At 36.3% G+C, this 14323-nt stretch overlaps 1 protein-coding gene across 3 annotated transcripts in view; it reads right to left on the reverse strand.

Moving 5' to 3' along the window:
- Positions 1–14323, reverse strand: part of SDCCAG8 (SHH signaling and ciliogenesis regulator SDCCAG8) — a 116126-nt gene that overhangs the window by 94694 nt on the left and 7109 nt on the right. For all 3 annotated transcript variants that reach the window (XM_068408472.1, XM_068408374.1, XM_068408318.1), the window contains exons 2-8: positions 12652–12831; positions 12462–12544; positions 7451–7564; positions 6914–7039; positions 6473–6613; positions 5040–5104; positions 1704–1892 (exon numbers count right to left, since the gene is read on the reverse strand). In XM_068408472.1, coding sequence (XP_068264573.1) covers positions 1704–1892; positions 5040–5104; positions 6473–6613; positions 6914–7039; positions 7451–7564; positions 12462–12544; positions 12652–12831 — 898 coding nt within the window. The remainder of the gene's footprint in view (positions 1–1703; positions 1893–5039; positions 5105–6472; positions 6614–6913; positions 7040–7450; positions 7565–12461; positions 12545–12651; positions 12832–14323) is intronic.

The following is a 14323-nucleotide window of genomic DNA, read 5'->3' on the forward strand; positions in this document are numbered from 1 at the left end:
AAAAGGAAGGGCTAGGTTAGGTTCAACAAGTAATTCAGATCACTAAGTATATCAAATGAAAATCAATAGCTCTTTGCTGCAAATTGGAACTAAACTAAACAATAAGACTTCTGGATTCAACAACCCCTCTGAACTTTTGTTAACTAAGAAACCGAGATCTATACCAAACAGTGAAGTACAGTCAGGAAAACTGTAATACTTAACTTCACCTTTTCATTATTTTGACATGTTGAAAGCTTTGAAATTAAGAGTATAATTGTCCGTGTTTTAGGTGCAGCTAGAGATTCTGGCTGAAAACTGTTGTGTTTGAGTGGTTTTTTTTCCTTCATGTTATGTGGAATGGTAACACAGCTAACAGTCATATTTTGAAATTTAATTTCAACAAGATTTGGACAAAGTCCCTTTGAAAATCCCTACCAAAATATCTTTGTTTTTAATAAATTGCATCACAGGAAGATGTAGCTTTCAGATTTTGTTAAATCTCAAACTGAAATAATGGTTTAAGACAGATAAATAGGTCAGCTCAAATCTTTTATTTCAAACTGCACTATAATACAAGACGACAAGAATGTACTGGTTTATAATTTGTTCATATTTTCCAGTGTCTGTGACAAATAACTCATTTTCTTATGGAAGTATATTTTGAAACATGACTTTTCAGCAATGGAGAGCTTTCCCAGAAAATTCTTGGACTTGACAACAAAAAAATACATAAATCCCGGCAACACCCATCTAATGCGTGGAGATAATCTCCATTTGACAGACTATAGGTACTATGTCCCTTCAGTCTTCTTGATTCTAATTGACCCATTATCTCATCTCCAGCAGGCTCATTCTAAAACTTCAGAAATCCTAAGAAGCTTCAGATATCTGACAACAAATAGATGTCTGTTTAACAAACTTTGACAAAGTTGCAGTATCCTATCATTATTACTAGCAAGTAGAAAGGGAGAGATTTTTGAAGACTATTGACTAGCAGAATTTCTTAAGAAAAAAACATTTTGATGCTGTTGGGATTTGTGAATTATATATACTATATTCAGCCTGTATAGCTATTTTTTTTAAATTATTTAAATCAAAGCTACAATTAAAAAAGGCTGCAGCAAATAAATTAATTTATTTTTATCCAAAGGAATTTTTTTCCCCCTGACTTATCGTAGTTAGGGAGGAGCAATGCATCCTATCCCAAACACCTGACCTACTAAGCAAATTCAAGGGGAAAAAAAAGGATTACACTGCTGATGTATTCTAAAAGTTCCCCAAATGTAAGGAGAATAAAGTGGAGCCAGAAAAACTTCCAACTACAGAATGATAAGGAACTTCTGCAGGAAATAACCAATCAAAATATATGGACTTCCATAATACTTGTTCTGACAGAGGGAAGGGTTGGTTTGTACAAAAAGTGCAGGAAACAGACTATTAACAGCCTGATTATCTGGACAGCCCAAGGTATCATAATTACAAGATAATGACTAACATTCTTTCCCAGTTGAAATAAGTAGCAAAACTACCATGGATTTCAAAGTGGCTGGGACCTACACTCATATTCTACCATTGATTTTAGCATTATAACTTCAGCTTGTGACTCCATTGTTCTGTAAGTGCACATCTCCCTATGAATGCAACCCAACACATTGAGATTTACATGGTTTAATGTAAACAACTGTACTTTCAATGCGAAAGTAAATACTCCCCAAACCTACTTTGTTACCCTCTCGATGGTCTGCACGTGAACATTAGAATGAGTCTGTGCAAGAACTGCCTCATGTTGTGCACATTTCAGACACAGACCACCAACCCGGTTAGAATTCATGGCTGAAACGAGCGACTTCTGGTGTTTCAGTCTTCCTTCCAGATCTTTACAGGTCTTCTGAGATTCTGAAAGATCTTTTCTAGAAAGAAGAAATAAAAAATATTATTTAAGCAATCAAACATTTCTACAAGTTATAGTCATATGCAATACATAACTACAGATGCACCCTAAAAAGAACTGTAAGAATCCCTGTAATTAAAATTATTTTACAAATTTCAGTCAGCTAAGGAAGACTTTAACAGAGAAATAATAGTTGAACTGCCCAATCAAAACTATTAATAGACAAAACAAAATTATACTAATTTGTTCCTTCCCTCTGTAGTATCAGAAAATAGTGAAGTTACACAGAAAATTATTAGATAAAACTTGTAGGCTTACATATTGTCTGAACAGAGTAAAGGATTCATTAGCAAGAAACACTATCAGCTGTATAAATATTTCAATACTCTAACAAAATTTCTGTTGTTCTTACTATATAATACTCACATTTCTTCTCTACTCTCAAGTTAAGTGTAAAGTTACAATATAAAGTAAAAGTCCCCTATGCTCCCTAGACAAAATCTAGATGTATTCAGCACATTCGCTCTGATCCAGGGATACACACAAACTTGAGGTCAACCACATCTCCAGAAAAAAAGGGTAAGTTTTTTACTTGTCTATGAAATTTTTACCAGGTGCTCTGAAGAATTTTCTCCAGAATTTCCAAGCATCTGTCAGCCTGGGGAGAGTGCAAGCAGTAGGAATGCTGACATCAGGAAGTTCTAGACAAACGCACACTGTGCACATATAGATCAATGTGACAAATTGTGCAATGAATCCAAAGCTTTTGGTTTGTTATGCAGGCCATCTGGGCAGCAGACACATAGTAAGTCTGACACATTCTGGTTGCATTGGATTTACTGTGCACATGATATATACACTGCATGCATGCTTATTTCCATCTGGGAAATCTTCTGTGCACTTCTTCCAGTTTTAGTAGTTGGTCTATTAAATATAATCCACTATAACCTGAACAGAATTTGTTCTGCATATATCTTCAGACAGTCATGGTACAACAGACCTATTGTTGGGAAATCTTGGACAGAAATCAGCGAGTCCTATGTAAATTCATGCTTAATGTTAAAAACAAGGATAGTCCCACTGAAAGCGATATAATTTCTCACTTTAATTAAAATTTAGCAAATGCTCAAGTGTTTTGCAGAACTTACAGTTTAAAAGATCATGCCTCTTAGGAGAAATTAAGAGTCTGAATAACATACTTGTGGAAATTTTCAGACTATTTTAGCCTCCAATATTTACTTCTGAGTATATATAACACTTCAAGCCAAGTGGGGAGGAGGGGAATGGATTACGTAGCTGAAATTTAAGATCCTCCTTTACTTTCACCAGTCCAACTGGCGGCCGGTCACTAGCGGTGTTCCCCAGGGCTCAGTTCTGGGGCTGGTGCTGTTCAATATCTTTATAGATGATCTAGACGTAGGGATTGAGTGCACCCTCAGCAAATTTGCAGATGACACCAAGCTGGGTGGGAGTGTCAATCTGCTGGAGGGTAGGAAGGCCCTACAGAGGGATTTGGACAGGTTAGATAGATGGGCCGAGACCAACGGCATGAGGTTCAACAAGAACAAGTGCCGGGTCTTACACTTTGGGCACAACAACCCCATGCAGCACTACAGGCTGAGGGAAGAGTGGTTAGAAAGCGGCCCGGTGGAAAGAGACCTGGGGGTGCTGATCGACAGCCGGCTAAAACATGAGCCAGCAGTGTGCCCAGGTGGCCAAGAAGGCCAATGGCATCCTGGCCTCTATTAGGAATAGTGTTGCCAGCCAGTCTAAGGAAGTGATCGTCCCTCTGTACTTGGCACTGGTGAGGCCGCATCTTGAGTACGTGTTCAGTTCTGGGCCCCGCACTTCAAGAAAGATGTTGAGGTGTTGGAGTGGGTCCAGAGGAGGGCGACCAAGCTGGTGAAGGGTCTGGAGGGTCTGACCTACGAGGAACGGCTGAGGGAGCTGGGGTTGTTTAGCCTGGAGAAGAGGAGGCTCAGAGGTGACCTTATTGCAGTCTACACCTACCTGAAGGGAGGTTGTAGTGAAGTGGGTGTTGGCCTCTTCTCCCAGGCAACTAGTGATAGGACAAGAGGACACAGCCTCAAGCTTCGCCAGGGGAGGTTCAGGTTGGACATTAGGAAGAATTTCTTTACAGAAAGGGTTATTAGACATTGGAATGGGCCGCCCAGGGAGGTGGTGGAGTCACCATCTCTGGATGTGTTTAAGAAAAGACTGGACATGGCACTTAGTGCCATGGTCTAGTTGACAGGGCGGTGTCAGGGCAATGGTTGGACTCGATGATCCCTGTGGTCTCTTCCAACCTGATTGGTTGATTCTCTAATTGGCTTTGCATGTTTAAGATTTCACCACTGCAGAGGGCATATTTAAACTTGTCTCCCTACCAGTAACTCTTTTTACATACACACAAAAGTCTAGAATTTTCAGATATATGAAATCACAATTTACTTAGGGAAAAACATAATTAAACACATTCAGCAGCAGTATCATGAATGCAGGTGTACAGGGGGAAGTTTACTCCAGAACACCAAACTGTAAAGTGGTTGCCTCTACCTCTGTTTTTCCATAGTTTGCTATCTATTCAAACCTTTCGTATTTTGAGGAGTACACAAGGACTTATTTTCAAATATTTTTGTGTTTAAAGATATGCAGGTTACATGACTGGAAACATCGTCTGCATGCTTCAAAACGATGTCTTCGTGCTCCAAAATCATTATATGGCCTAAACTAGTTTGATGCCTAAGATTTTAAAACTTGTGATACAAAACATTAGTAGAGGAAAGCTAATTATGGAAGACCTCATACAAGTTAAAATTTTAACTTCTCTTTTTTTCTTTGATTGATCTACCTTAACAGACATGATGTTTCTATAAAGAAAAAGGGTAAAAAGGATAAAGACATTTTATATCAGGTTGTAATTTCTATAAATACAGTAATTGAATTTATAAAATTCATATATTGCAAATGTTGCTATATAGTAGCAGTACATTCACTTTTGCTACATTTATATTTGAGAAAACTTCATGTAAAACCAGCTTTCAAGGACACTATCAGAAAACACGACATTCAGCCATTCTCTTACTTAAATGCAAATTAAGAGTGGCTCATGTTGTTATGAAGTGATAATTTATTAATTTTAAGAAAAAATAACATTTCACTTTACCTTAGAGACTGTACTTGAGCATCAAGGATATTGACTTTTTCTTGAGAAAGAAGTTTTATTCTCTCCTTTAGAAAAGATAGGAGAAGTGTCTTTTTGCTTTCTTCATAATATTGTCTTTACAAATAAATATAGACATTAGCCACATTCATTCTTTTCCCCTGAAGATATAACTTGTTGAAACACTAGTGTCAGATAAATATTAATGTTTCACACTTGTGAAAGTCTATTAAATGAACAACGCTCCCATTTTCTTATTTCTATACATCTTGCCAGATCCTCATATGGTAATTTGCTTCAGCTCCAACTGCAGCCCCCTACAATGATTTACACAAATTGATGATCTTGTCTCAAGTTTGCTCTTACTCTCCCACATGCCAGCAGAAATAAAAGAGGAATTCTGAAGAACTTCAAGTAGACAAGCTATTTATTTATAATACTCTTATTACCTGGTGAAGAACTAGGTATATAAATCAACCACACCAATGTCAAATACAATGGTGATAACAAACCAGGTAAAGCACCAAAAGTTTAGCTCACTATGATGCTTAGAAAGAAGTCACAATCAATACGATTCTCTTGCTTTAAATATGGCAGACGAAGTAAAAGCGCAATTTCTGTAAACACTAGCTTTCAAACAGCTGCAAGCATTAAGGATCACTGAAGAGGTTTTCAGCTCTAGATGATGCACAAAACCAACAAAAATATATTTTACTGGGAAAAAAAAATGGCAAATACATATAATTATCTTGAAGAACTAAAGTACCCTTTAAATTCCACAGTACACATATGCACATGGATAAAAAACATCAAAGCTTTCAGTTAACCATGTTTTTCCCAAAAGACAGCAATGATACCCCATTAATTTAGAGAAACAAAAATTAAGAATATCTTCCCAAACTAAAAATACAGGATAGACACAACATCATCTCTGAATCACCAGGGCTCCTCTGTATCTCTAGAAGCACAAAATGTGTAATTTAGCTTAGGGAAAGCAGACTGCACAACACTGCTTTTATACTTTACTGAGCCTGCGCTGCTCCAGAAGCAGAAAGACTCATTGCAAAAGAGCTTGCCTGGAGGGCTACCTAAATTACACCAGCTAGTTCTCACCTGCTTGTGCATTGTGTTACTGCTAAGAATCTCCAAAGCACATTGGAGCCATTACTGACAGGACAGTCTTAAAACAAGACTTATATCTGGGAAGTCAACATCTGCAGATGGAACCTGCTATCTGTGTCTAACTGGATAATAATATTAATTGGGGTATAATGAGATGAGGTTTAAGAGAATAAAATTTGACCTCACATTAAGGTTCAGTCAACCAGAACTACTCCTGTATGTCTGTTACAAAGTTACTCATCAGAACTGCAGCAACAACAAAGCACTGAAAGGTTTTGCAAAGGTATGACGCTGCAAAGAAAGTTAATACCAACCAGTTCTACAGGCCATTTTTCTATTTCTGCAACAGCTGCTGTAACAAAAGCCTGATCTTTGTTATGTGCTGGTGATGAGGTGACAGGCTGACCCATGCTACAGTCATTACCACCTACAAGCCAGGACTTCTGAGTATTTGCCTAAAATAAAAAAAATAATGCTTCAGTTATAATTATGTAGGCTGCTTTTTTAAACAAATGTTAATTGTATAAGTATTGAATCTTATAATTTTCATTACAGTAGAATATAAGAACCAATAAACAAGTTCATTAGGTTGGCAACCTACGATAATGATGTTATCCACAGAAATCCACGTTTACAAACTCTCGTTCAATTTTGACTAAAATTCAGTTTGCAGATAACAATTTGTACAGCCTTCTTTAAAAAGAATCAGGTTCCTGAACACTGATTAAAACAGCAACAGAAAAATAAAAACTTACCGAGGCATCTAGAAGAGTTTGTTCCCTCAACATATGTTCCGCAGTTAAGTATTTCAGTTTCTGATGGAGTTCCTCATTTTCAAGTACAACTACTTGTACTCGATCTTTCATCCCAGACAATTTATCCTATAGGATACAGGAACTGCATGTAAAAGGCTCCTTGAGACGGCTATCAACATTGAAATATATCTTGAGACTAAAATTCTAGATAAACATTCTCAACAATTTTAACCCTTTTGGAGAGAATAAGAATACTCAAAAGGTAGATTTTGTATTTTTGTCGCTTGAATTTCCATATAACTTCTATAAAAATTGCTTATTTGTATTTGGGATAAGACATAAAAACGTCTTTGAAGACCCTTAAACACTACACAGGCACCAAAACACATCGTAAGGCTCAGTACCTACTGAACTGTGCTTGTCTCAGTTTTGGTCATTACCACAATCAATCTCAAGACTAAATGTAAGCTGTTTTTAAAGCAGTTCTTCATATTTAGGGGACCAGGGTTTTAGTAGGTGAAATATGTTGTCTAATACCTTGCAAAACTTCACTTCTTCTTCTAAATGGTTAATGTACTGTGACTGTTCATTGATTATAGGAACGAGATCAGAAAGGGCTGGTGAGTCTCCAGCTGCAGCTTCTGGAGGTTTCTGAAGGAAGTAAAGAATAGCATGTGTTATTTTTAGGTTTTCCATTTATTGCAATAAGATGTTGCTTGCACACAGAATACTATGTACACTTAATAAAAAGTCACCAGGCACTAGATCATGAGGCAGGGAGAAACAGTAAGAACTTCAATTCTTCAATGCAAAAAGTAAATGTGTCACTTCTGTCAAAATGTACAGCTGCTTGATTAAGCACATCTATAAAGCAGGATTAAATCATATCCACAAACCGATGTGTAAATGAAATTCATACCGCTGTTGAAGTATGTCATCCATTTTAGACAAACGTAAGGGGGCATTTTCTTCTCTGTGAAATGAATATAAAAATCTCTTGAATTTTAATGAGTTGTGGATATGTATCAAAGGCAAATCCTCTAAACGTTCATTAACAATTGCTACAGAAACACAACTATGTCTGCAATTTTAATACCTCCACAGAAACACAGGAAAATGTGTAATAGATATCACGTTTATCAAAGAACTTGATTATTGGTATTTTAAAAAACAATTCTAAAAAAACCTTTATGAACACCTATAAATAGGTAAAATTTGATAGCCTCACCAATAACTAGTTAAAGAAGGTAATGAAGGGAATCCTTGCCTATTCAAGATAAACAATTACATCTGTCTTACTCAGCAAGATTTAAACTGGGATTAAACTTTTTACAAACTGTGAAAAACACAGTAACTATAACTTTACAGCATTTACTCCTAAGAACACAGCACAGATAAAGAATGTAAGTAAATATTACTAAAACACCCTTAAAATAATAAATCAAAGTTTCCTGAAAACTACAGTCTCTCTTTGATCCTATTAGTAACAAATAGTCCTTGTCAGTCTAATAAAAAGGACTTATTTAGAGTTGATATAAGAAATATTTTTGTATTATAATAACTTAGTTCTAATGAAGTATAACACACTTTCAAATAATTTTAATGGAGTAACAGTATTAAGCATAAATATGTTAGTCTGCAATGAAACTGCCTTTGAATAACCACAAAAATATTTAATGGAGACTCTACTTAAAAATTTTTAAAAAATCAGCTACTATCAGATCCTCACTCATCCTCTTTATGTATTTCAATATTGTTTTACTACTTTCATCCGCTGAAAGAACTACGTACAGTCTAATGCTAGTTGACATTACATGAACTATTTTAATACCTGAAGCTAAAAGAAAGTATATCAATGTAAGCCACAATGCTTTGGTTTGGTTTTTGGGGTGTTTTTTTGTTTTGTTTTGTTTTTTTTTTAATAATTAAAATTAAGACAGTCAAACTGGGACATGTCTCTAAGTAGACCATATATCCTCTTTTACAAAAGATGTCTGCATTTTTCACCAATTTACTGAACAATTTTTATCACATTTGTAAAGGGGTAAATCTCCCTTCTTTGCATTCTTTTCTGGTAAGGATACAAAATTCACACAGAGTTGGTAATGGGATCCTCTCAGGGGAACAACAGGTACATTTCTAGCGTTAGTTCACTATTCTGGATGAAAACAAGCATCTTTACGCCAATCCCTAGCTAGTTTTGAAGCTGATACAATTCTAACATCTGTGATCTCGGGTCAGAAACACACCTTTTTGTGCAAAAATATGCTTCTCAAATATACTTAAAGATCACAGAACTCATTTTCAGGAACTAACTGAACAGTTGGACTCCTAAATCTCCTGAATCTCCTAAACAATTCAGAAACCTACATCTTTGTTTTTAAATATTATTTTTGAAACATTCAGCATTCAAAAAAACCCAAAAATCCAAACAAAGCTACTAATGGCTAGCTATTACATCTACTAGTTATCTTCTCTACACGTTCTGCCAACAATTGACGGGTTTTTTTCCTCCACAAGGTATTAAGATTCCCTGTCCAACCTTTACAGATAAAGGTAAAATCCACTAACCAGGGTGAGGGGAAGGTTCCTAGCCACAAAAGCCTTCCTGTCAAATTATACCCAATATAAGTATTGGTCATGTTAAAGGAGGGACTTTTGAGAAATCTGAAATGACAATTGCAGAGACAAAGGGAGAGTTTTCCAGAATCATCCAGGAAAACATTTAGAGAAGGGACTCTGAATTTGCAACGTATTTCACCTGGCTCAGCGCATGTAAGTTCCATGTTCTATTAACTCAGAATTCACCTTGCTTTAAAGTCTGTTAATCTCAACTACTTTATAAAGTTTTGAAAAATTAATCACACTTGTTAAAGTATATATAGTATAGCAACGATAGTATTTGTAACTCATCGTTCTGTTCCTCTGGCTGCTATTCATCCTTCCCTCTTTTCTGAAAGTGTAATAGACACCTTGCAGCTGAGACCTCCAGCTGCCTCCCTGAAAAGATGACCACCACAGTGTTTGAAAATGTGAAAAACTCCATTTCTATTAAAATTACTTTTCACTGAAAAACAGTGCTAATGTTTAACCTGAAAAACTTGAGATACATTGGTGTAATGTATAAAAGAGTGCTAAAGAATGGTTTCAGTAAAAGGAAACAAATACGTAGTATATTTTCCCAACAGAAAAAGAACAGAGGATTTCTCAACACAACTTATTAACTCACAGCAATGTCACTGGGATATTTCTTTATTTAGAAGCCTCCACCTGCCCTTTCATGGGGTAAATGCTTGGTAGATAATTTGTGATTTATTTCTTTTTACCTTTTTTTACCACACAATTGTTATCAAGTAATTATAAATTAATTTGGGAATTTTTCATTAATATTCTGATAATATAACGTGTTACAGGGTGAAAGAACAGCAGTCAGGGAAGGTATATACTTAAAGCAGGACAAATATTGAAGTCACAACTGAAAGACACATCTGATCAGTATGAATTACCAAACAATTATGCCTGTATCTCAGAAATGCTGTTCACATTTGCATTCTTAATATTGAAAAATGTACCATATAAACACCAGGGTTTATAAAATATAAATGCTTGGTAGCTTTAGAAGCCAGCATTCTACATGGAAGTCTTAAATCAGCTGGCCTGTAAAGTGGCAAGAAACAATCGGAATCAGTCACAGGAACTCCACCTATAACAACAGTGCCAGGAACCCAGGCTGGGTGCAATTAGCTTAGCCAAGATCCGGCCTGTAGAACAGTAGTTGTCGCATGAAACAATCTTGCTGGGCCTTGACCCCAGGTGATGAGGTAGAGAGCAAAAGGAAAATCTCTGCCCAATCATCTGGGTGTAATCAAAGAAGAGACATACTCATTTGATGTCTATTTCACCTTTTATCAACTGGCAAGAGAAGGGAATTTTGTTAAGACAATGTTATTTATACATATGAAGTGTTGTAAAGTTTACTAAACAGAATACTTTCTGTGAAATATTGTATTTAGCTATAGACACATCTGCTATTTAGTAGCCATCAGGTATTTCAGCATAATTCAAAGCAAAAGGTTAAGGTTACACATAATTAGTTTGGTTTCCTTGACCTTTGGGGACTCTGATTCTTCTTATACAACAAGCATTTCTGCAGCGCCCAGCAAACCACCAGACAAGGTCGTATTTTATGTGCTTTTGTACTTGCACATTTTTTGAGCTTTACACTTGGTCCGTCTTCAGAACATTTTCACATCCATAACACATAACCATTCACATGGTTAGCAAGCAGATGGAGGACAGTTGAGAAGGAGAATAAAGACACCACTTCACAGAATCCCTTTCGTGGGAAACGTCAAGAGGAAGAAATGGGACAATGCCCTAGCAATACAGTAAATCCCCATCTTTTCTCTGTTTACTCCTCCATCCTTTAAACCACTCCCTGAAAGCACTATCACATGTTTCTTAGAAAAAGTATCCTGTTTTCTGAATTTTTCCACTCTAGTAAAATTTCCCAATGTAAGTAGAAAACTTGGACGTAGACAGATTAAAAGATGTTTTTCTTCCCCTCCAAATGCTAAATACAAATTCATGTCATGTCAAGATCAACCAATGACGCATCGTTCCCTTGAGCTACAAAACACTAATTCTAACCTGCACCATTATGAGGCAAAAGTACCTGGAAGGACAATCAGACTAAACTCGTGTATTTTAGAACATTCAGAAAAGCTGAATTTTAAATAAAATTTCTCAATATCAGAACAGTAGAGGTAGGCTCATTACACAGGCTCAAAGCAATACAGCAGGAATATAGGCTTTAGATTGTTCTGCTGTTACCTCAACTTTGACAGCAAAGAGCCACTTGTCCTGCTTCGTATAAACCAAAGTAGTCAGTGGACACCATCGAAAGATAAAACTGGAACAATGCTTTTGAATTATTTTCCTATAGGGATACAGAGCAACTGCTAGATACTAGTAACTGAACTGTCCATTGCATGTACTTTTGTGCAGTTCTGCTGCAAGAAGGTTAAATCTGAGAAGCCCACGTAAGGGTGTAAACTAACTTCGAGACCACTGCATTTTGGCAGAGAGCTACAAAACCTCTTGTTACATGAACATCTCTAATCCTCTGAAGAAAAAGCATAGTTACAGCATAAGAAGGCCTTTGAGAATCCTTAAAGTACAATCAAAGGAAAACAGAGGCTGCTTTTACAGAAATTTGTCTGTGTAGTTGATCCCAACTGTTTCCAAAACAAAAAGCATGAACTTTTGGTGGAAAAAAAAAGATTATAAAGCTGAAAGCAATGTGGACTATGACCCACACCACATGGTCAACAAAAGAGAAGAAAAGTCTAAATCCTGTATTAGAGATTTCTTTTTCTTCTACTATGGTCATAAGCATACCAAGTTCTGGCTATAACATCAAGAATCTCCTATATTTCAGAATATAAAAATGATTCAGTGCTTCTTTTTCTTCCTGGATACTAGAAAATTGATCTCATCATGCATGCTGTTCATTCAAACAACAAAAAAGAAACAAGAAGAAACGTACACAGAACGACATCTTCCTCCTTGACGGAGAGACTTCACTTTCCATTCTTTCTTGATGTTGCAACAAAATCTTGAGTTGATTAACTAGGAAGAGATAAAAAACACTGTAACCCAAAAAAGTTTACTTTTTTCACTGAAATTAGTATAATTTCTAACAATTTTTAAACTATTTGCTTTCAGAGTAATCTTACCTGCCTGACTGCACTGCAGTTCCTGCCAGGCTGCATTCCCGCTGTCATCATTGCCTCTGTCCACATCACCACTGCCCTTGTCCACAGAGCACTGGCCAAATCCAGCTTCACCCTCCCTCTCTGCAAACTGTCTCTCCTCTAAGGCATATTTCAGTTGATGGATGCTTTCACTAGCACGCTCTGCAAAAAAATCACATCATTAGTCACAAGAAATAACATAAAAGTAAGTATTTACTGACTGATATTTTAATTTGAAAAAAAATGGGAGAACTAAAAGCATTCAGCATCTGTCTAGCATGACTACTTGACCTAAACTCAGCCACTGGAAGCCATTACCTGATGCAAACAGTCAAAACAACTACTGTATGTCAGAATTTGCAGAAGAAATATTTACTGCATTTTCAAGGAAGAAGCTATAAATAGCATCTTGGCCTGTCAATACATTAGGACTCTGCAGCAGCACAAGTAGCTACTATTAGAAATCCCCAGCAAAGTTTCAACAACTAATCACATACTTGACCCTAAAATATTTCCTAACATACGCAGCTTCAATACTTTTCAATGAACCTAAAGCTCATGCTGTATTTCATACAATGTGCAGGATCAGGCACTAAGAACAGCTTTTTTGAATTCTAACGATGACACCGCACATGACAAAGCAATGTATAGCACAACTGAAAAATACCTGAGTAAATTAAATAAAAACTCAAACTGAGTCCACATAAACCAGTGACTAAACAAAGACCAAAAACCCCTGAACAAGTCTGAAAAATAAACAACAACACTCATCATTCTGGAAAAAAAAACAAAACCAAAAAACCTCCTTCCAGATTACTTCAAGAACTGACTTACTGGGAGGTGATACAGTAACATTATTTTCTCATTTTCAATATACTTTTCCTTTTATTCTTTCAAAATTATTATTTATTTTATTCATCTGACTTCACAAAAATCAAAAACTTTCTAACCATAAATGCGATATCACTCCAATATAGCTGAATATTTCCAATATGCCAGAAAAGAAACTTGGAGGGATTTGCAGCTGAGAGATGATGACTGGGTTGGGAATCAGAAAATACGAGCTTGGTTTTAAATAATGATACTTCTGGTTCACACTGTAGGACTTCAGGCAATTCACTTATTACTTCTTTCTTTCAACTGCCTACATAGAAATGGAGGTATTTCATTTCTCTACCCTTTAAGCAGCACATATACTAACTTGAAAAGACAGAGTGATAACCTAAGTAGTATGGCTTTATGCAATGCTCAGTCAGCAAAGCAGATCTCTATGTTCTACTATAATACCAAGTGAACGGAGAAAATAACCCATACATCAGTGACAGAGCGTACATGCTCGGAGAGACGGTCCTCCACCACAATTCACAGCTACTTTGTCGGGAATATAAGACAATATGTTTCTTCCACATTTCTCCGAAGTAATGCCACTGCCATTTGTGACTACCCGTCAAAACTACCCTGAACCAGAAAAGCTTCAGGAATAGTTAATTATTAATAATTTAAAAAGCAAAACCCCAAACTCTCAAAGCCTTACTTCACTTTCAGAAACATAAAATCATAGCTGTTTTCTTCATTTAGCCCTGAATTCTTCAGAGGGTTATTCTCCCCTAGGACTACTGCATATGAAACATTCAGGTACAGACACCCACTGAAC

Source organism: Nyctibius grandis, chromosome 1, assembly GCF_013368605.1.
Source record: "Nyctibius grandis isolate bNycGra1 chromosome 1, bNycGra1.pri, whole genome shotgun sequence".
NCBI classification, from domain to species: Eukaryota; Metazoa; Chordata; class Aves; order Nyctibiiformes; family Nyctibiidae; genus Nyctibius; species Nyctibius grandis.